General features: G+C 40.9%; 1 protein-coding gene across 1 annotated transcript in view; it reads right to left on the minus strand.

The window, feature by feature from the left end:
- Positions 1-3,336: 3,336 nt before the first annotated feature.
- The window catches only part of LOC139435777 (rho GTPase-activating protein 6-like), a 34,325-nt gene continuing 14,487 nt past the window's right edge, over positions 3,337-23,174 (minus strand). Inside the window, exons 3-5 of the mRNA XM_071206629.1 lie at positions 10,344-10,412; positions 4,345-4,652; positions 3,337-3,408 (exon numbers count right to left, since the gene is read on the minus strand). Coding sequence (XP_071062730.1) covers positions 3,337-3,408; positions 4,345-4,652; positions 10,344-10,412 — 449 coding nt within the window. The remainder of the gene's footprint in view (positions 3,409-4,344; positions 4,653-10,343; positions 10,413-23,174) is intronic.

The following is a 23,174-nucleotide window of genomic DNA, read 5'->3' on the forward strand; positions in this document are numbered from 1 at the left end:
AGATGGCAAAAGTACACACATCCTTTACTCAAGTAGAAGTACACATACTCGTGATTAAAAAGTACAGGTATTTGAGTTCAACATGTGAGAAGTAGAAAGTACAGGTATTTGAGTTCAACATGAGAGAAGTACAAAGTACAGGTATTTGGGTTCAACATGTGAGAAGTAGAAAGTACAGGTATTTGGGTTCAACATGTAAGAAGTAGAAAGTACAGGTATTTGAGTTCAACATGTGAGAAGTAGAAAGTACAGGTATTTGAGTTCAACATGAGAGAAGTAGAAAGTACAGGTATTTGAGTTCAACATGAGAGAAGTAGAAAGTACAGGTATTTGAGTTCAACATGTAAGAAGTAGAAAGTACAGGTATTTGGGTTCAACATGTGAGAAGTAGAAAGTACAGGTATTTGTGTTCAACATGTAAGAAGTAGAAAGTACAGGTATTTTGGTTCAACATGTGAGAAGTAGAAAGTACAGGTATTTGTGTTCAACATGTAAGAAGTAGAAGTACAGGTATTTGAGTTCAACATGTGAGAAGTAGAAAGTACAGGTATTTGAGTTCAACATGTGAGAAGTAGAAAGTACAGGTATTTGAGTTCAACATGAGAGAAGTAGAAAGTACAGGTATTTGAGTTCAACATGTAAGAAGTAGAAAGTACAGGTATTTGGGTTCAACATGAGAGGCTGAAAACGAATACCGCGGGATGATAAATCGTCCGTCTGTGGCCTGCAGCCAATGTTTCTGGAGGAACGTCAAGTGAGAGGAATGTCTACCGGTACCGCGGTCCAGAAACCAAAAGGTACCAGAGCTCAGGAATTATTAGGATACAAAGTCAATATGGAAAAGTGTTAAAGGAGTCCTCTCCTGCTGATGTTCAGGTGTATATCAGTATGTAGCGTCTCTACTTTAAAGAGTCCTCTCCTGCTGATGTTCAGGTGTATATCAGTATGTAGTGTCTCTACTTTAAAGAGTCCTCTCCTGCTGATGTCCAGGTGTATATCAGTATGTAGTGTCTCTACTTTAAAGAGTCCTCTCCTGTTGATGTTCAGGTGTATATCAGTATGTAGCGTCTCTACTTTAAAGAGTCCTCTCCTGCTGATGTTCAGATGTATATCAGTATGTAGTGTCTCTACTTTAAAGAGTCCTCTCCTGCTGATGTTCAGGTGTATATCAGTATGTAGTGTCTCTACTTTAAAGAGTCCTCTCCTGCTGATGTTCAGGTGTATATCAGTATGTAGTGTCTCTACTTTAAAGAGTCCTCTCCTGTTGATGTTCAGGTGTATATCAGTATGTAGCGTCTCTACTTTAAAGAGTCCTCTCCTGCTGATGTTCAGATGTATATCAGTATGTAGTGTCTCTACTTTAAAGAGTCCTCTCCTGTTGATGTTCAGGTGTATATCAGTATGTAGCGTCTCTACTTTAAAGAGTCCTCTCCTGATGATGTTCAGGTGTATATCAGTATGTAGTGTCTCTACTTTAAAGAGTCCTCTCCTGCTGATGTTCAGGTGTATATCAGTATGTTGCGTCTCTACTTTAAAGAGTCCTCTCCTGCTGATGTTCAGGTGTATATCAGTATGTAGCGTCTCTACTTTAAAGAGTCCTCTCCTGCTGATGTTCAGGTGTATATCAGTATGTATTGTCTCTACTTTAAAGAGTCCTCTCCTGCTGATGTTCAGGTGTATATCAGTATGTAGTGTCTCTACTTTAAAGAGTCCTCTCCTGCTGATGTTCAGGTGTATATCAGTATGTAGCGTCTCTACTTTAAAGAGTCCTCTCCTGCTGATGTTCAGGTGTATATCAGTATGTAGCTGTCTCTACTTTAAAGAGTCCTCTCCTGCTGATGTTCAGGTGTATATCAGTATGTAGTGTCTCTACTTTAAAGAGTCCTCTCCTGCTGATGTTCAGGTGTATATCAGTATGTAGTGTCTCTACTTTAAATAGTCCTCTCCTGCTGATGTTCAGGTGTATATCAGTATGTAGTGTCTCTACTTTAAAGAGTCCTCTCCTGCTGATGTTCAGGTGTATATCAGTATGTAGTGTCTCTACTTTAAAGAGTCCTCTCCTGCTGATGTTCAGGTGTATATCAGCATGTAGTGTCTCTACTTTAAAGAGTCCTCTCCTGCTGATGTTCAGGTGTATATCAGTATGTAGTGTCTCTACTTTAAAGAGTCCTCTCCTGCTGATGTTCAGGTGTATATCAGTATGTAGTGTCTCTACTTTAAAGAGTCCTCTCCTGCTGATGTTCAGGTGTATATCAGTATGTAGTGTCTCTACTTAAAGAGTCCTCTCCTGCTGATGTTCAGGTGTATATCAGTATGTAGTGTCTCTACTTTAAAGAGTCCTCTCCTGCTGATGTTCAGGTGTATATCAGTATGTAGTGTCTCTACTTTAAAGAGTCCTCTCCTGCTGATGTTCAGGTGTATATCAGTATGTAGTGTCTCTACTTTAAAGAGTCCTCTCCTGCTGATGTTCTGGTGTATATCAGTATGTAGTGTCTCTACTTTAAAGAGTCCTCTCCTGCTGATGTTCAGGTGTATATCAGTATGTAGTGTCTCTACTTTAAAGAGTCCTCTCCTGCTGATGTTCAGGTGTATATCAGTATGTAGTGTCTCTACTTTAAAGAGTCCTCTCCTGCTGATGTTCAGGTGTATATCAGTATGTAGTGTCTCTACTTTAAAGAGTCCTCTCCTGCTGTCTCCTTCATCTCCTTGTCTAATCGTCTGATTCTTTGCTCTAATCTGATAAACTGAAATGTCCTCGTAGAGACTTCAGCCTCTCATACCCTATCAATCCTGTTACAGACAATTATTCCAACCTTTACTCTGTGAACGCCATCTGTCACTGATCCAGCTGAGCGTGCGTGTGCGCGTGTGTGTGTGTGTGTGTGTGTGCGTGCGTGCGTGCATGTGTGTGTTAGCTGCTACAGTCCAGACAGCTGTTCGACGGTGAGTCAGAGTCCCATTTAGGTCGCGTTTCTCACTTTCTACTAAAGACGGTTCTGTACCAAAAAACATAAATGACAGATTTAAAAAAAAGAATATAAACTGCAATATCGACAGTCCAAATGAGACGAATGCTATTGTTAACGTAAATAAAATATCCAGAGGATGTTTCTGGAAGCCTGAGCCGGCCCTAACGATAAGCTTTGCCTCCTAACTCGGCTCTTAACGTGGAAACGCTTTTTAATACAAAACCAAATTCTTATCTCTGTCTCTGTCCAACCAAATGTTCACGTTCTGACGGCGTGTCTGCACTCGATAGCCGGTTCAGGTCCGATTACCGTTTTCCGCGGCTCTAATGATATTCATTACGAGCTTAAAGTAACAACTGTTTCCAGATCAGTGCGTGGAAGGATTACTGGGTGTGGCGGCCACCAGCAGAGAGAGGGAAAACACACGCACTACATGTTTCTGTGCAAACACACGACGGTGGAAAGACACCGAGGAATTCGAGGCTTGTAAATGTTTACAGCTGAGGCTTTCATGTAACACACACACACACACACACACACATCACTTCAGGGGACATTACATTGACTTGCATGCATTTCCTGGAGACTTATCCTAACCTTAACCAAGTCTTCACCCTAACATTAATGATCTCCCTTATGGGGACCTCCATTTTGTCCCCATAAGGGAGGCGAGTCCCCACACGTGACTATGTAAACAGATGTAGGTCCCCACAAGTATAGTAATGCTAGTACACACACACACACACACACACACACACACACACACACACACACACACACACACACACACACACACACACACACACACACACACACACACACACACACACACACACACACACACACACACACACACACACACACACACACACACACACACACACACACACACACACACACACACACACACACACACACACACACACACACACACACACACACACCTTACTTCAGACTCAGATCAGAATTTTCTTTCCTTCAGTAACTGATTCAAATCTCTCCGAAGACACACACGGCTCAATAAAGAAATAACCACTGCTTTATTAAATCGATGAAATGTGGTATTTGTCAAAGGCAGGGAAGAAATTCAAGACTGCACTCAGGGCAAGAAAAAAGTAAGATACAGGCTACACTTCCTAAATGTGAAAACAAAGTGTGTATGTGGGTTAGTGCATTACAAATATACCTGCCTTGCCCGATGTGAAAACTATGTGTATTCCAGATATTTTAAATATGTTTTATTTGTAAAACACACATTAGGCGTATAAAATGTAATGGTTTCCCCATGATAGGAAGAAGGCTGAATATCTTAGTTTCTGAGATGTTGACACATATTTTAACAGCTTTTAAGGTTATAATACTGCCTCCCACTCACCCTCCTCTGTCCTCGCCCGGTGTTATCCAGAAACGTGGGCGACAGCGGGCTCTTCTGGGTCTCAGAAAGCGGCGCCACGGAGGTAGCGTACGGAGAGCAGAGACCCCCCGCTGTGAGGGACGAGGGGCCGACCGGCGGCTTGCTCCCGTTGAAGAACTGCCTCTTCTCGGCTCTGAAGCGCAGCACCGAGGCCTCGAGGTCCAGACAGTCCCTCCGGCTCTCCTTCAGGGCGTCCTGGCGCAGCTTATAGGCCCGGTCGTTAGCGATGACCTGGGAGAGAGGGATCCCGAACGCCTTGGGGGCCGACTCTGAGGAGAGATATAATCCAGGTTAAATAGAAAAGCAAAACAATGTATTACTTTTTATTATGTTATTACTTTGTGTTACGAAACAAGTCTGAATTCTGAGAAAAAAAGTCTGAATTCTGAGAAAAAAAGTCTGAATTTTGAGAAATGTTCAGAATTCAGACTTCTGAGAGTCAAATCCGAACGTTTTCTGTCAAACCCCCAACAATGTATTACTTTTAATTATCATGTTGTTACAGTGTATAACTATGGAAGACGATTAGGGCCACATGAGAGAAAAACATCTGAATTCTGAGAAAATGTTCAGAATTATGCGAAAAAATTCAGAAGTCTGAGAAAAAAAATCTGAATTCTGAGAAAAATTTGAATTTTGACTTTTTTCTAATGATTCTGAGATTCAAAGCCTAACTCACATCCCAAAAAGGAATTACTTTTTATTTCCATGTTTTGCAGTGGAAGAGGATTAGGGCCACATGAGAATAACAGTCTGAATTCTGAGGGTAAAAGTCTGAATTGTCCCTTTTGTCTAAGCTTTCTGAGACTCCGAAGAAGTCCGAACTCCTTTTGTCACATCCCCAAAAATAGTTTGTCACATGGCCCTGATCCTCCTCCGTACATACCAAACAGATGTACCAAACAAAAAGCATTTATAACTAATATAAGCAATACTTAAACATAATGAAAAAGGAGAAAAGGGAGGGTGGCGGCTCTGGCCGAGTTGGCGTTAAGAGGAAACCGATTGAACAGGATTTAAAAAGGCACCATTAGTACCTGCTGGTGATCCGAGCTCAGGTAGAAAAGCAGTGTAAGAATAGACAGAATAAATGGAGTTACGGTAAGAGAGGGATAATCCACTTGAAGAGGCAGACATCACACTGATAGCGGATTACTGCGGATAATAAATCAACATGAGGTTAATGGCGTCAGACTAATCTACGTCACAAACTCAACGGATGATCTGGCACAACATCCAATTAGGAGATGTGAATTAGGGGTTAAGAAGATCGATCGGATTAAAGGGCGACAAGCCAAAGAAACATGTCGAATGTAAGAAATTACACTGTTTTGATTCTAGCAGTTTGAGGCTCAGAGTTAAGCTCCTCCACGAGCGCCTTGTTGGCCGACTGCCAGTTAGCATTAGCTCGTAGCATTACGTCTTACGATGTAAACACAGAAAAGTACAAGTTATATCATATTAAGGAAAGCTTTTAGCCAACATTTCGATTCATGGGGATAAAAGTATCAAGCCCAAAACAAGTTGAGAACTTCTGCATCAATTAACACAAGTTGCATTCACGCATAACGAGCACTTCTGGTACTTTTTTAAGGTATAAGGTTTTTAAGGAGTATCATTTTACATATTGGTTTTACTTAATAGTTAAAAAGTACTTCCTCCCCCTCTCATAATGACCAGCATCAGTATCAGTTTTGCAAAGCTATTTTAAGAACATATATTTCATCAAATAAATCCTCTCTCTTGCTTCTTATTAAGGTAAAATCCGTGCTCGAGCACACTTCATCATGACGTGTTTCTCAATGTCGAGGACGCTTCCTTGGTAGCGCCGAGTCACTTCCTTCAGAAGCGACGCAAGAATCCTTCCTAGCCTCGGAAAACGAAGAATGGTGGAACAGGTGGAATGCCTTACATTTTCCGCCAAACATTTTGGAAATTGTTCCGTGCGCAAAGCATTGTGGGGATTTTAAGACCGCGGAGGATACACATGTGCAGCCTCGAAATGTCTCGCTACGAAGTACGCCGGCCTCGGTAGAATTCCAAGGATCCTGGACATTAGAACAGTCCTTCGGCGGGACTCGATGACGTAGCATCCTTGAAATAGTGGCTCTGGAGCAGCCTTCCTCGACACCCTTTGTCTTGAAGTGGCTGGAAGACTTTTCTTATGCACACGTCACTCTTTAACTCAAACAAGCACATTTCTGCCCGGCAACAACAACAATGAATAAGATGCTCGATCATTTAACGGCTAACTCCTCTCAGTCCTGACGTCTGCTGGCAGGACTTCTGTCTCCTGACATTTGGACATGTCTTCTGGCATCCAGTAAAACAAAAAAAGTTAGCATGGTGAGCTGCTGGAGCTGCTGGAGGTGTTAAGGTAAACAGCTGAGGATTTAATGGTCGGCTGGAGACACTTTAAAGTCCTGGACGAAACTTCAGAGACAGACAGACAGCCGAGGTCGAACGGGATATTTAGACAACCGAGAGATCTGAGGTTTCACGACTAAACTAGTATTTGTAGTAAGCAGTATTTTATTTTGTTTCTTGAGTACAATGTTTTAAATGACAGTAACTCGATCAATATATTTATGTTTTAATAAAAAGGTAATGTCATCAGTTTTAGTCGCAAAATCCTACTTGTTTTTAAAAAGCCTAAAATCAGCGCATTTTTACAACAAATTCTTCTTATTTTCATTGTTGTGTAAAGTTCTCTCTCATTGCAATAAAACCCCTTAGGAAAAATACTTAGATTACCAATATGATATTGTACTTATTAAGAAATGTATCGTCTGATAATCTTATATTTCCTTCGTACCACAGGATTCTGGGTTTCGCAGTATCGGGGAATATGAAGTCCTGACCTCAGTTAATTTAAAACCTTGGCCCCAGTAGTCATGATTACGACTGATGAGACCCTCCGGACCCGACCCTGTTAAAAGTAAAACAAACACGAAGCTCAGACAGGAAGACAGCTGTGTGTGTCCCACTCTTATTGTTCAGGAACTTTAGTATTTCTGGTCCTCGGGTCATTGTGTGTTCCTGGAAGAATGAAGGAGGTATTATATTTAGAACTTTCTCAGTACTATTCCTCCGTCAGCGCGTCAGCAGCTGGTTGTGAAAATGGGTCCTCGGGGGGTCTTGAGTTAAGTGAATGTATGTTGACTTAACTCAGGATGTCCTCTGTGTACACCCCAGGGAAACAGCACAGAAGCACTTCTTCGTAACCTTTCCCGCAAAATAATGTAGTGAAAACAGAAATATTGGAGGTGGAGTGAGGGCCGAAGAGGCTGAATGTGTGAAACCCCCTTTTCCGACTACACAGCGGTGGGGTTTCCAACTAGTTACTTATGCCTGGTTTATGTCGCCATCAGCCAGGTCAGGGAGTAAGATAAGCAGGACTTGAAACGTCTTCATCCGTCTCTTGTCCTTTGAACGGCTAGTTTTGGTATTTTGTGGTCACAATCGAGAGCAATATTACATTATGGGTATTGCCTTTTCTTATTTACACGTATGCCTCTGAGCAGCTTCTGTTTGAAAAGAAAGGTCTGGACTACACAAATAAACTACATTTTGGCTTTTTGCCCCCCGTCAAAAACCCTCTTTCCTTCAGGTTCTACTGCGTAATGCCAGACATTGTCTAATCTAACATTTTGACATCCAAATAAACGTTTGGCACTCCTTAAATCTGCATACGTCAACGCTGAAGCTCTGTCCAACAACACTACCTACTTACAATGACTGAAAAAGAGAGATATTCTGGGCATCTTAAGTCTTAGATTTAAAAGTGAAGACTTCACAATAAAACTGTTCTGGCGTCGGTTAGCTCCAATCTTACATTCCTGCCTGATGAAACCTCCCTTTAGCTTCAGCTTTTGGAGGCTTTGACTTCATGCAGTGATTTTGCCAGCGGTGCAGAAGTGCAAACCCAAGCAGAGTTTGACTATCTCCCTTACTGCTGGTCCCTGAAGGCCACACGGAGATGCCTTCAGGAGCAGAGGGAGCAGATCCAGCTCTATCGCTGCCAGGGCCCAATGTTCTGTGTTTTGATTAGCAAGGTTAGCTTCGGCTAAATCCCTGTGTGTGTGTGTGTGTGTGTGTGTGTGTGTGTGTGTGTGTGTGTGTGTGTGTGTGTGTGTGTGTGTGTGTGTGTGTGTGTGTGTGTGTGTGTGTGTGTGTGTGTGTGTGTGTGTGTGTGTGTGTGTGTGTGTGTGTGTGTGTGTGTGTGTGTGTGTGTGTGTGTGTGTGTGTGTGTGTGTGTGTGTGTGTGTGTGTGTGTGTGTGTGTGTGTGTGTGAGAGAGCAGGATGGTAAACAAGAGGTGGAGGTAAAGAAAGCAGAAGAGAAAGAAAGTATAAAGATGGAGGCAAGTGACGGACAGTGATGCCTTTGAGGACCTGTGTAGATTAGAGGTTGAATTGTGTGGCTAGATGTTTTTAAAAGCTGATTTTGTTGCATGAAAGTAAACCCGACACTAGGGATGCATATCGTTGACTTTTTTACAATACCGATACCACTGAACGATACCGATACTCAACCGATACATATCGTGATACTTTGAAAATGTATCATCCCACAATTACCCTTACACCCGCCATGAGGTGTGCCGCGTGAATAGCACATCTTGTCGATGCGAACAGACCGTTATAGCACCGTTATAATTAATGTTAAATCTGAGATTCGCCTAGAGAACAAATACATAATAGAATAAAGGTCATGAGATCTCGGCATTACACAAACAAACAAATCTCATCTTTAAAATCAACAGTCTTCACTGGTGAGAGAAAACAAATCCCATCACAGTTCATTTTACCTTTCTAGTATCGAACAAACAATGAAAAATACATCAAATATGAAGAAAAACGATTATGCAATCTAATTTATAACACCCGCCATCACGGGCCACGGACTCACCTTTTTTTTTTTTTTTTTTTAAAGTTTCTAAACCGGATCTGATTTCGGTACGGTATACCGTAGCCACCAGTAACCGGTATTTCGGTAATACCGGATACCGGTATGCATCCATACCCAACACCACTTAGTTTTGGGTTGTATCAGACCCATTTGTATCTATTTAAACAAAATACAATTTCATATTTTCATTGTTGTTAATGTTTTCAAAATTAAATGAAACCATAAAAATAAGTAATTTTTTTTAATGATTTTTTTTTTTTTTTTTTTTTTTTTTTTTTTTTTTTTATTAAATGTGACTATTTCTCCGTCTGACAATAGGAAAAAAACATACATAATATATTGTGTATCTTTTGTAATTATATAATTTTCTGGTGCTACCTCTTATATCAAATAACTATTCATATTTTACACTTTGTCACTTTTATTCGTATATTTTATACCGAGGTCAGTTTGCAGTTTTCATTTTCATTCTCTTGGCTTTTTAAGAACGGCTTTGCATTTATTTAAATATCCTTCTATAATGCGTTTCAGTGGCGCTATATCTTAACGCTTTTTATATGTTTCTTTGTAAAGCACTTTGAGTTTCCTCTTGCTAAAATGTGCTATATAAATACACTTGAAGTTGTCCAAGAGAGCTTAATCAAATTGTAGTTATGATTTATTTCAAGATAGTTCAACACTGAGTTAATGTGATTTAAAATACTATGAGCAACGACGGAAATTACATCACTGACCAACGTGTATAAAGTAATCTTGATACTTCCAGTAATGCGGGTACGTAAGCACTACTGAGGGAGGGAATTTGTTTTCACATTAGTGAGATGACGCAGCATGGTGGGAGTTTGTGTCATATCAGTTTATGTTGAAATAAAGAGGAAACGACGCGGAGACATTGGGCGATCCGAGACTCTCGGCCTCCAAGCATGTGAGAGCGCTCGTGGTGAAAGCCACAAGACGTCAGCGGCTGCTTCGACCTCCGAAAGGCTCGTTGTGTTTGTGTTATCTTCCGTCACAAACACATTTCGTGACGGGGCTCATGTAGGGACTCACCTCGCTCTTTCTTCTCCTTCGAAAAGGAGTCCAACTTCCTGCGTAGAGATTTCCTCCGTTTGTGTATTTCTGTGAGAGAAAAACAAAAAAGTGACCATGAATAAAATGATAAGTGATGCTTGAACAATGAGGGCTGTGTACCAGTCGATAAGTGATGGCAAAAGTACACACGGCCTTTACTCAAGTAGAAGTACTCGTGTTTAAAAGTAATCTGGTGAAAGTAGAAGTACTGACTAAACTTCTTTACTCAAGTCAAAGTAAAGAGGCTTTGAAGTGTACTTCAGTAAAAAGTACCCATAGCTAGCAGCTGCTTTAAAGAGTACCTGACCTCCCTTTATATTAATAGAACAATAATGTCATTGTTAGCTAATGAATGTTTCCATGCTCTAAATGTAAGAAGTAGAAAGTACAGGTATTTGAGTTCAACATGTAAGAAGTAGAAAGTACAGGTATTTGAGTTCAACATGTAAGAAGTAGAAAGTACAGGTATTTGGGTTCAACATGTAAGAAGTAGAAAGTACAGGTATTTGAGTTCAACATGTAAGAAGTAGAAAGTACAGGTATTTGAGTTCAACATGTGAGAAGTAGAAAGTACAGGTATTTGTGTTCAACATGTAAGAAGTAGAAGGTACAGGTATTTGTGTTCAACATGTGAGAAGTAGAAAGTACAGGTATTTGAGTTCAACATGTAAGAAGTAGAAAGTACAGGTATTTGAGTTCAACATGTAAGAAGTAGAAAGTACAGGTATTTGAGTTCAACATGTAAGAAGTAGAAAGTACAGGTATTTGAGTTCAACATGTAAGAAGTATAAAGTACAGGTATTTGAGTTCAACATGTAAGAAGTATAAAGTACAGGTATTTGAGTTCAACATGTAAGAAGTAGAAAGTACAGGTATTTGAGTTCAACATGTAAGAAGTAGAAGGTACAGGTATTTGAGTTCAACATGTAAGAAGTAGAAAGTACAGGTATTTGTGTTCAACATGTAAGAAGTAGAAGGTATAGGTATTTGAGTTCAACATGTAAGAAGTAGAAAGTACAGGTATTTGAGTTCAACATGTAAGAAGTAGAAAGTACAGGTATTTGAGTTCAACATGTAAGAAGTAGAAGGTACAGGTATTTGAGTTCAACATGTGAGAAGTAGAAAGTACAGGTATTTGTGTTCAACATGTGAGAAGTAGAAAGTACAGGTATTTGAGTTCAACATGTGAGAAGTAGAAAGTACAGGTATTTGAGTTCAACATGTAAGAAGTAGAAAGTACAGGTATTTGAGTTCAACATGTGAGAAGTAGAAAGTACAGGTATTTGTGTTCAACATGTAAGAAGTAGAAAGTACAGGTATTTGGGTTCAACATGAGAGAAGTAGAAAGTACAGGTATTTGTGTTCAACATGTAAGAAGTAGAAAGTACAGGTATTTGGGTTCAACATGAGAGAAGTAGAAAGTACAGGTATTTGTGTTCAACATGTAAGAAGTAGAAAGTACAGGTATTTGAGTTCAACATGTGAGAAGTAGAAAGTACAGGTATTTGAGTTCAACATGTAAGAAGTAGAAAGTACAGGTATTAGTGTTCAACATGTAAGAAGTAGAAAGTACAGGTATTTGAGTTCAACATGTAAGAAGTAGAAAGTACAGGTATTAGTGTTCAACATGTGAGAAGTAGAAAGTACAGGTATTTGAGTTCAACATGTGAGAAGTAGAAAGTACAGGTATTTGAGTTCAACATGTGAGAAGTAGAAAGTACAGGTATTTGTGTTCAACATGTGAGAAGTAGAAAGTACAGGTATTTGAGTTCAACATGTAAGAAGTAGAAAGTACAGGTATTTGTGTTCAACATGTAAGAAGTAGAAAGTACAGGTATTTGAGTTCAACATGAGAGAAGTAGAAAGTACAGGTATTTGAGTTCAACATGTAAGAAGTAGAAAGTACAGGTATTTGAGTTCAACATGTAAGAAGTAGAAAGTACAGGTATTTGAGGTCAACATGAGAGAAGTAGAAAGTACAGGTATTTGTGTTCAACATGTAAGAAGTAGAAAGTACAGGTATTTGAGTTCAACATGTGAGAAGTAGAAAGTACAGGTATTTGAGTTCAACATGTAAGAAGTAGAAAGTACAGGTATTAGTGTTCAACATGTAAGAAGTAGAAAGTACAGGTATTTGAGTTCAACATGTAAGAAGTAGAAAGTACAGGTATTAGTGTTCAACATGTAAGAAGTAGAAAGTACAGGTATTTGAGTTCAACATGTGAGAAGTAGAAAGTACAGGTATTTGAGTTCAACATGTAAGAAGTAGAAAGTACAGGTATTTGGGTTCAACATGTGAGAAGTAGAAAGTACAGGTATTTGAGTTCAACATGTAAGAAGTAGAAAGTACAGGTATTTGAGTTCAACATGTAAGAAGTAGAAAGTACAGGTATTTGTGTTCAACATGTAAGAAGTAGAAAGTACAGGTATTTGGGTTCAACATGTAAGAAGTAGAAAGTACAGGTATTTGAGTTCAACATGTAAGAAGTAGAAAGTACAGGTATTTGGGTTCAACATGTAAGAAGTAGAAAGTACAGGTATTTGGGTTCAACATGTAAGAAGTAGAAAGTACAGGTATTTGAGTTCAACATGTAAGAAGTAGAAAGTACAGGTATTTGGGTTCAACATGTAAGAAGTAGAAAGTACAGGTATTTGGGTTCAACATGTAAGAAGTCAAAGTAAAAAGTCGTCAGATAATTAAGTAGTGATGTCTAATTTCCATTTATGTAAGTGTGTTTGATTTATAAGATGCCCGCTCAACGCTACACAAACACACATATACATGAAAATATAAATTTTTTCAGCGCTAAATTTAACACCATCACTCCATCATCACCCCTTTCTCTGAAAACAAACCCCACCCTCATTATCATCTTCACTCCTGGTAGTCGTTGTACGTCTTGCTTTGTTCCCAGAATAGAGCGGAGCATTTCAATAGGCGTTGTTGTTTGTTTAAATAGCCACTTTGCTTAATGGCTGCACGGACCCAGACATGACAGACAAAGGGGCATTGTGTGTGTGTGTGTGTGTGTGTGTGTGTGTGTGTGTGTGTGTGTGTGTGTGTGTGTGTGTGTGTGTGTGTGTGTGTGTGTGTGTGTGTGTGTGTGTGTGTGTGTGTGTGTGTGTGTGTGTGTGTGTGTGTGTGTGTGTGTGTTATTACATAAAGCACATACTACACAGTGTAGTATGTGAGAAAATGCTGAAGAGAGAGGCAAATTATAATTCAAAACTTGATACACACCTACACATCAGCAGGAGAGGACTCTTTAAAGTAGAGACGCTACATACTGATATACACTTGAACATCAGCAGGAGAGGACTCTTTAAAGTAGAGACACTACATGCTGATATACACCTGAACATCAGCAGGAGAGGACTCTTTAAAGTAGAGACACTACATACTGATATACACCTGAACATCAGCAGGAGAGGACTCTTTAAAGTAGAGACACCATATACTGATATACACCTGGACATCAGCAGGAGAGGACTCTTTAAAGTAGAGACACTACATACTGATATACACCTGAACATCAGCAGGAGAGGACTCTTTAAAGTAGAGACACTACATACTGATATACACCTGAACATCAGCAGGAGAGGACTCTTTAAAGTAGAGACACTACATACTGATATACACCTGAACATCAGCAGGAGAGGACTCTTTAAAGTAGAGACACTACATACTGATATACACCTGAACATCAGCAGGAGAGGACTCTTTAAAGTAGAGACACTACATACTGATATACACCTGAACATCAGCAGGAGAGGACTCTTTAAAGTAGAGACACTACATACTGATATAAACCTGAACATCAGCAGGAGAGGACTCTTTAAAGTAGAGACACTACATACTGATATACACCTGAACATCAGCAGGAGAGGACTCTTTAAAGTAGAGACACTACATACTGATATAAACCTGAACATCAGCAGGAGAGGACTCTTTAAAGTAGAGACACTACATACTGATATACACCTGAACATCAGCAGGAGAGGACTCTTTAAAGTAGAGACACTACATACTGATATACACCTGAACATCAGCAGGAGAGGACTCTTTAAAGTAGAGACACTACATACTGATATAAACCTGAACATCAGCAGGAGAGGACTCTTTAAAGTAGAGACACTACATACTGATATACACCTGAACATCAGCAGGAGAGGACTCTTTAAAGTAGAGACACTACATACTGATATACTCCTGAACATCAGCAGGAGAGGACTCTTTAAAGTAGAGACACTACATACTGATATACACCTGAACATCAGCAGGAGAGGACTCTTTAAAGTAGAGACACTACATACTGATATACACCTGAACATCAGCAGGAGAGGACTCTTTAAAGTAGAGACACTACATACTGATATACACCTGAACATCAGCAGGAGAGGACTCTTTAAAGTAGAGACACTACATACTGATATACACCTGAACATCAGCAGGAGAGGACTCTTTAAAGTAGAGACACTACATACTGATATACACCTGAACATCAGCAGGAGAGGACTCTTTAAAGTAGAGACACTACATACTGATATACAGCTGAACATCAGCAGGAGAGGACTCTTTAAAGTAGAGACACGACATACTGATATACACCTCAACATCAGCAGGAGAGGACTCTTTAAAGTAGAGACACGACATACTGATATACACCTGAACATCAGCAGGAGAGGACTCTTTAAAGTAGATACACTACATACTGATATACACCTGAACATCAGCAGGAGATGACTCTTTAAAGTAGAGACACTACATACTGATATACACCTCAACATCAGCAGGAGAGGACTCTTTAAAGTAGAGACACGACATACTGATATACACCTGAACATCAGCAGGAGAGGACTCTTTAAAGTAGAGACACGACATACTGATATACACCTGAACATCAGCAGGAGAGGACTCTTTAAAGTAGATACACTACATACTGATATACACCTGAACATCAGCAGGAGAGGACTCCACATTCCTGAGGATCACCAGCCACACATTGAAGTCAGTGGCAGCACCAGTGGAGTTTAATAAAAGAAAACAATGCCTAAATATAGTGGGTAATGTTGAGAGGGCATATTATGCAGCAGCATTTTTCTGTGTCTGTGTTTTATCGGTGTGTGCTTCTGTTTTATGAGCTCCACATCCTCCTCCTCCGCCTCTGACTGGGTCTCTGTGCACGGAGCCATTGTTTGGGTTACCAAGCCGGTGTTTAGAAATCATTCATTCAACATCGGGGTCTTTTCCCTATTAAGGAACCATCGGAGTTCACGGGCATCGCAAAAATAAAATCGCAAACCAGAATATCTTGGGGCTCTAAATATAGAAACGATTGTCTTATTTGCCCCTTAATCACGGATGAGAGAGAACGTAATTAAAACGTAAGAGAAGAAAGAGTATTTTCATCGTAGTGAATGTGTGTGTGAGCATGTCGGGATGAAAGGGTCAAATTCCCATGACTGCAGGAAATTAAGGTTTATTTCCAAAGCGCACGGCTCCTAGATAGTGTGCATGTGTGTGTGTGTGTGTGAGAGAGAGAGAGAGAGAGAGAGAGAGAGAGAGAGAGAGAGAGAGAGGAGTGAGTGAGTGAGTGAGTGAGTGAGTGAGTGAGTGAGTGAGTGAGTGAGTGAGTGAGTGAGTGAGTGAGTGTGTGTGTGTGGCAAAGCACTACTTGTGGGGACCTTAATCTGTTTACACAGTCACGTGTGGGGACTCGCCTCCCTTATGGGGACAAAATGGAGGTCCCCATAAGGGGATCCTGCTGTAACAACAAGTGCACGTTCCTGATGCAATATGGTTGAGACCATTCGGGCTTATGCTAGAGGGGTGCAAGGAATAGTCTAAGTAGTGGGGGAGTTGTATACACTAAAGGTGTGGAAATTCTCTGGCGTTATAATATCAGCGCGGCCGCGGTCAGATCAAAATGCCCCCGAATGCAATTTGAACAGACCTGCAGCCAATCAGAGCGACGACACGTTGGGTCTGCCTTACTGATTGAGATCAATCGGAACCGCCATTCAGTATCCCCATTGGATCTTCAACGTGTGCTACCATACGTTCACAGGGATCCCTTTTTATTTACTACAAGACAAATGTGCCGTTTTATTTCTTACAGTTCCATTTGGATTGAGAAATAATCTAAACCTCACGTGTTTCACTGTCAAGGGGGGCGTGTCTGACTGACTGACTTGAGCCCCCCGCTGCATGGGTTAGCCCTACCGTAGGTTACCCAACAAAAACACTCTGGAGCCGCCACTGATTGAAATGGACATTCCTGCAGTTTTTAAATCATTTATGTTGGTGTCGGCGAAACGTATAATTTCAATATGACATTTTAACTTTCGGATGCTTCAAAGATGCTTGATGTAAGGTGTTCTACTTCTACTTAAACACACATGCGGTAGATGCAACTTCTCAGTGACACTAGGAATATATCGGGTTAAGAAACTGATGAACTCTGTTAGGAAAAACAAAGAGAGAGCTGAAGACAGACAGAAGATCAGAGGCAGCGGAGAGTTAGTTCTCGTCCCCGCGGAGCAGCCTCTCAGAGAACGGGGCATGAGAAGGAACTCTCAAAAACACCAAATAAGAACAAAACCGTCCCAAGAACTTCTGACACGCTTCACAAAGAATTTCCTGCCCTGCGCCAAAGAAACGAACTAACACACCGTGGCATGCACTCAAGTAAAGTATCTCTAGATGTGTACCGAAGTACATGAATAGATATATATTCCACCACTGCTATGAAAACATAACTGAGGCCATGAAGGTGTAACGAATAGTGTGTGTACGAGAAACTGAAGGTTCTTTATTGCAGTTGCAGGAAGTAAGTGGACAAAGAGTGAAGAGAGATTAAGTGATGAAGAGGAGGAAAGACTGGAATACGGTGAAGAAAGATATTTGTAATGGAAAGAGTGATTCTGAAACAATGTCATAACATGCATCTGCTGCTTAGTAATTATGTATCTCTTATCTAATAGACTCGTATTGCACTATCCCACTTTTAAAACAACTATTTTTCTTTTTGTATTACTTTTAATATAATATACTTTTATATTGTTTGCTTATCTGTATTACTGTTGGAGAAGCCTGTGACCTAACGACATAATTACTCTGTAGCTCGTCGGACAATAAAGAACCTTGAGAAGAAGTCGAGTGGGGGAAGTGTTGCTGAGACAGGACTTAACCTCCGGGGAGAAGCTGAGATGGATGTTCCCACACTTCCTCACACGTCTCTGACTGCACGCAGTAGATTCAGACTGTTCATGACATCTGTACACTCAACGTAAAGACATCACATGGGGTCTGAGAACTGCGAAAGGCGTGGATGTTAATTAGTAAATCCCTGCGTTAAGTGACGAACAGAATGTGTTGTGTTTAAGCCAACGAGAGATCTGTCACCATCGTGCCAAAGCTAACACAGTAATTATGCCTTATGTAAATTAGATACGCCTCGATTGGGTCATTACGTTGTTGCAGGAGTAAGAAAATAGATGACAAGAAACGTTATAAAGAAAATGTCATCACTGTCAGTTTAAGGCTTAGGGTTAGGTGTTGGGTGTGTGTGTGTGTGTGTGTGTGTGTGTGTGTGTGTGTGTGTGTGTGTGTGTGTGTGTGTGTGTGTGTGTGTGTGTGACTGCTTGTAGGCTGAGGGGACCCTGGGCTACGGTCCTCAGGGAAGTCAGCAGAAGAATGGGATTCTGGGTCCCAGTGGGAGGGGCAGCTGGAGCCAGAGTCCCGGTCTAGAGGCAACCTGAACCCCGGAGAGGGCCCAGCAGAGGGGTCACGGGAGGGGTCACGGGAGGGGGCTTGTGAGTGGTTAGGTTAGGGTTAGCTTAGCTTAGCTTCATAGCAGAAAGCTTCACATAAAAGTCTATTTGCCAACGTTTAGTATTATTTCTTTATTTCAACAAATACTGTTGACTTGTGTTGATACATCTGTTGTTAAGTTACCCTAAACTACTTCACTTGGAATCAGAGGTTGTGTGAATGTGTGTTTTCTTCTGCATGGTCCCTCGGAGACGAGATGTAAGTACCGTAGGTTAAAGGCCTTGTTTGGGGGAAAGTAAAACTGGTGTTTACACATCATTACTTTAGGAAGGGTCTGTTTCCTATTAGGGAACACATGGCATCTTCCCAAACACCCCAGATTGTTCCATCTATAATACGCGGGGGTATCTATTCCTTGATTTGAATGCAGGGAAACAACGAGCAATCAGTGACTGGTGAATGATGTTTTTCCATGAATCTAGCAGTGTAATCGAACCCTGACCTGACGGGAATAGAGGATTCATCCCTAAAGGTTATATGAGAAAATACGAAGACTTCCCGAAAGTGAGGAGAGGGGGTGAGTGGAGTCTCACAGGATGTTGCCCTGACTCGATAACTTGTTTCCACCACTTAAAGAGAGACTCACAATTAAGAAAGGGAAGATGCTAAGGTTGTGTTTACATCTCGTAATCAGCGTTAGCAGGACAACATAGGTTCATTTTTTTTTTTTTTGATTTGATTTTGATATACTTTATTAATCCCCGTGGGGAAATTGTTTCTCTGCATTTGACCCATCCTAGTGTTAGGAGCAGTGGGCAGCCATTTTGAACAGCGCCCGGGGAGCAGTGTAGGGAACGGTGCCTTGCTCAGGGACACCTCGGTAGCACTTGGTCTTGCCGGGACTTGAACACACACACACACACACACACACACACACACACAGTACAACCAGCAGTGTTTGTTTCTTCGCATCAGCCTCGATACGGTTATCCTCCCGACGTCAGCGCCTCCTCCAGACCCAACAGACAGGAGCAGAAACCTCCCCGTCTGCAGACTGCGAGGTGTTTGAAAGATTTACGGCGTGTCGGTGGAGATATCTTTTTCTTTCTTGGCTGGATTTTTTTAGATTGCAGACGGATAAGAATGCACAGAGCAGCGAGCAGATCCAAGAGGAACGGCTGCAGCAGCAAATTGTTGAGGGATTTCCTGCAGCTATCAAAGTGATATCAGACTGAACAGGATGTGATGTAACTCCGATGCTGATATGGCAGTGAGACAACATTTTCTCACTCAGAGAGAGAGATGTTTTTTATGTGGAAGCCTGTGAAATAATCCTGCAACAGAAGAAACCTTAAAGCCACGCCTCTTAAATCCCCCACATCTGTCAGCATTTTTGCACTTTTGGTTCCCTCTTATCCAAATCAATGGGTTACTGCAGTGGTTTTCAAACTGTGGGGCGCGACCCCTGGTGGGTCGCGGAGGTACTGCAGGGGGGTCGCGGGAAGATTTTTTTTTTTTTTTTTTTTTTTTTTTTTTTTTTTAATTGTATTATTTTCTCCTTTTAGCTTTGTTTAGCAGCTTGAGATTACGTTGTTTTTAAAGTGCAGCTATATAAATCAAATGTATTGTTATTATTATTCAATTGTAAACAAACACTGCTCGAAAATATCTCATTGGTCAGAGAGCTGTGGGCATAATGCTGCCTTTTGCCACATCCTACTTGTGTGAGATAGGCTTTTTCTGCTGTTGCTGCCATCAAAACCAAATACAGATCAAAGCTGAACATTGAGAATGAACAGAGGGGCAGTCTCAAAACAACAGCCCCGCTTTGAGAAGATCTGCGAGGGAAAGCAAGCACACACAAGTCACTGATAGGCTATGTGTGGAATAGGAATGGTAAAGTGATGTGATCGTTTGCAACCTGCAGTAGAAATAGTAGTTAATTAATATATTTTCCTTAAAGAAATTTGAATTTAAAAATCTACTACTCAGGGAAGAATGCCAACCAGTTTTAATTAGGCCAAATTAATTCACAGTATCTATTACAGGCACTTTTGTTCATGTGTAATCCATAATAAAATATAAAATTATAGTTGGATCTTTGTATCTTCTTATTATTAGCAGAGACAATTTTATGTTTTTACAACAATATACAATTAATCCTACCAATATAGTTGGGAACCGGGTCCCGCAAATATTTCCAATACCCAAGGGGGGCCCGACTGAAAAAGTTTGGGAACCACTGGGTTACTGGAATAGATTGTTAGATTCCTAAAATAAGGAACATTATGGCACATTTCCACTGCAGCGGGGTAGCCCTGTTGAAGCGTCCCTAAGCGTCCTCGCTCAGGCCTCGCTGGCCGTCCGAGGCCGTGGCGCATTTCCATTACAGTTTAGGACCTGGGGTAGTTACTATAGCAACGCAGTGTAGGCGGGGCTCCCGTCGAGCTCCTGCTGGATTTTATCATCCCCAAATGAGATGTAGGAACGCCGTCACCTCCTCGGTCGACCACGGTGTGCTTTTCTTTGACGTTGCCATTAGCTCCTCCGTTTACAAAATGCTGCAAGCTTGCTTCTAGATATATATGCGACGCTAGGGATGATCTCGCACGCGATCTTGTGACGATTCTCTCTGACCAATCAGCAGTCGAGAGTGTTGACGTCACTACTTCAGCCCTGGCCTGATAGAACCACCATTTTATGGGGCCGGAAAAGAGGGAAAAAGTACCCGCTAGCCGGTGCTACGCTATATGGAAAGGCCAACAAAAATTGCCTGGCCGCTTGTGGGCGATTAAGGACGCTTGAACGGGGCTACCGGCTGCAGTGGAAATGCGCCATTAGAGACTTAAATGACCTTAACCCTTATGTTGTGTTCGGGGTCTCCCGTGACCCATTTCAAGTTACAATTATATAATAACTGCGCTTTAGTTTTTTGTATCGGAACAAGGCTTCACGATATCCTCCACAACATCCAGCCACTACAGAACTGATTTTGACTATTTTAGCCAAGTCTGAAGGTCTCTAAAAAAAAAAGTGTATAATTTGGTGTTCGGGTCTGGGGAGACCCGGCAGCATTGTTGTGGGTGAGTCTGGGTCAGATGTGGCCCAATCAAGATTCATCTTTGACTTTAGACACCCCTCCCCCTTCATCCACTGCAACAATAATTTAAAACTTTTTTGGGTATTCTAATATTAGCCTATTATAGTCAGATAGCGTAATGATCCACCGTCTTCACTATAGGAAATATAATGAGTGAATTTAATCACATGTTTTACTTAAATATGTGGTGTAATGTTTTTTGGGGCCATACAATTAAATAATAGGATTGTACGGTTATGAATGCATAATAAGTTAGTTATGATACAATAATGGATGATAGTCATTATTTTTGAGTGTTTTGGACCGAGATAAATCATGGGTCAAAATTGACCCGCGAACACCGTGAACGGTAACAGCTTTCGAACACAAGGGTTAAATACCTCCACACAGCTTTTACGCTAGCTAGCCAGTTAGCTTTTCACTCCGGGCGAATGCATTTAAGCTGCATTTATGCACTTATCAACTGAAACTTCAAAGCCACGCCTCTTAAAACCCCAAATCTGGATAGATTGTGTCGTTAGATGCATGAAATAAGGTTGTTTTGTTCTACATCATAAAAAAGTATATACCCCACTATTAGCTTTTACGCTAGCTGGCCAGTTAGCTTTTCACTCAAATGCATTTACGCTTAAAAATGTTCCTTTGTTTAGGTTATCTTATTGAACCCAATGTATACATATAAGAAACTCTTGTTTGCCACAAAGCTGTGTTCTGCAATAATCCAAGAACCAGTGGAAAAATCCCATTATCTTTCGGTCCAGGGAACCAGAGCGATGCTAACTTCCGGGTCTCATGGGATTACTCATATATGTCCATATCAGGTAAACAGCAAAGATCAAGGAGACGCTTTTAAACCCTCCTCGCCAGAACATCGGTCATTCTTTAAGCATCTTAACTTGAGATATCTACCAAGACACATGGAAGACCCTCTGCCCTCCTTTATCATAACTCTCAGCTCAGATTGCTTACACATGTGTGGAGAATGCTGTCTTTGACCGGAAAGTGTTGATCCTCAGCGCCACACACTCATTCCTCAGATTCTCTCACACACTGTTATGTCTCCGTTCAACCTTGGGTTTTTACGGGAGGAGGGGGATGCAACTCTGAGGAACATCTAACCAACGCTATCACAGGCTTGTTGCTCTAACCTCTGCTCTCCGAGACAACCAAGACAAGCATTGGAAGTGGAGACATCCCTCAAGAAACATCACAATACTGACATGAATGGGTCTCCAAAGACTGAGAGGACAAGCTTTTGTGGTATAATTTGAATTGTTGATTGGTCTAAATTGATTCTAAGATGCTATACAAGTCTTCAAACATGCCTTGGTTCTCCGACAGCAAAGAAAAGTCAAGAAAGTCGAACGCTAAAGTTGTTTTGTTGTATGTATGTATGTAACGGTATTACACACAGAAGACCAAGCCAGGTGTTTCTTGAATTAAAAAAGGTTTCCATTTGGCAGCTAACTCTTAAATACATAGTTTGAAACTTTCAAAATACATAACTTGCTTTCTTTCCAAGAGATAGAAGAGAATATTGATACCACTAGCAATGTTTGTACACTTAATAGGAAGCTACAGCTAATAGCTAGTTAGCTTAGCATAACACCAAAAATGGAGGGAAACGAAAATGGTTAACGTAGCCCTTTCCAAATGCCAAAAAACAGAACTTCTAACACTTAAATTACACATGATGTATTGTTTCTTTTAAGTTGAATCATTCCCTTTAAATCTTGATGGGTTGCATCCATATCGCTAAAGGCAGGTAATCAATAACACTTCTTAAAATTGTGAAAAACAAGTCTAAAAACGTTGCATTGCACTTCATTTATCTGACACAATAAGTGCAGTCAACCAAAAGGAAAACTGAATGAACATTAGTTTTCAAACAGCCAGGTGCTACTGCTTTACTAATAAACAGACTCAGGTCATTTTG

This window comes from Pseudochaenichthys georgianus, chromosome 18 (assembly GCF_902827115.2).
Source record: "Pseudochaenichthys georgianus chromosome 18, fPseGeo1.2, whole genome shotgun sequence".
NCBI classification, from domain to species: domain Eukaryota; kingdom Metazoa; phylum Chordata; class Actinopteri; order Perciformes; family Channichthyidae; genus Pseudochaenichthys; species Pseudochaenichthys georgianus.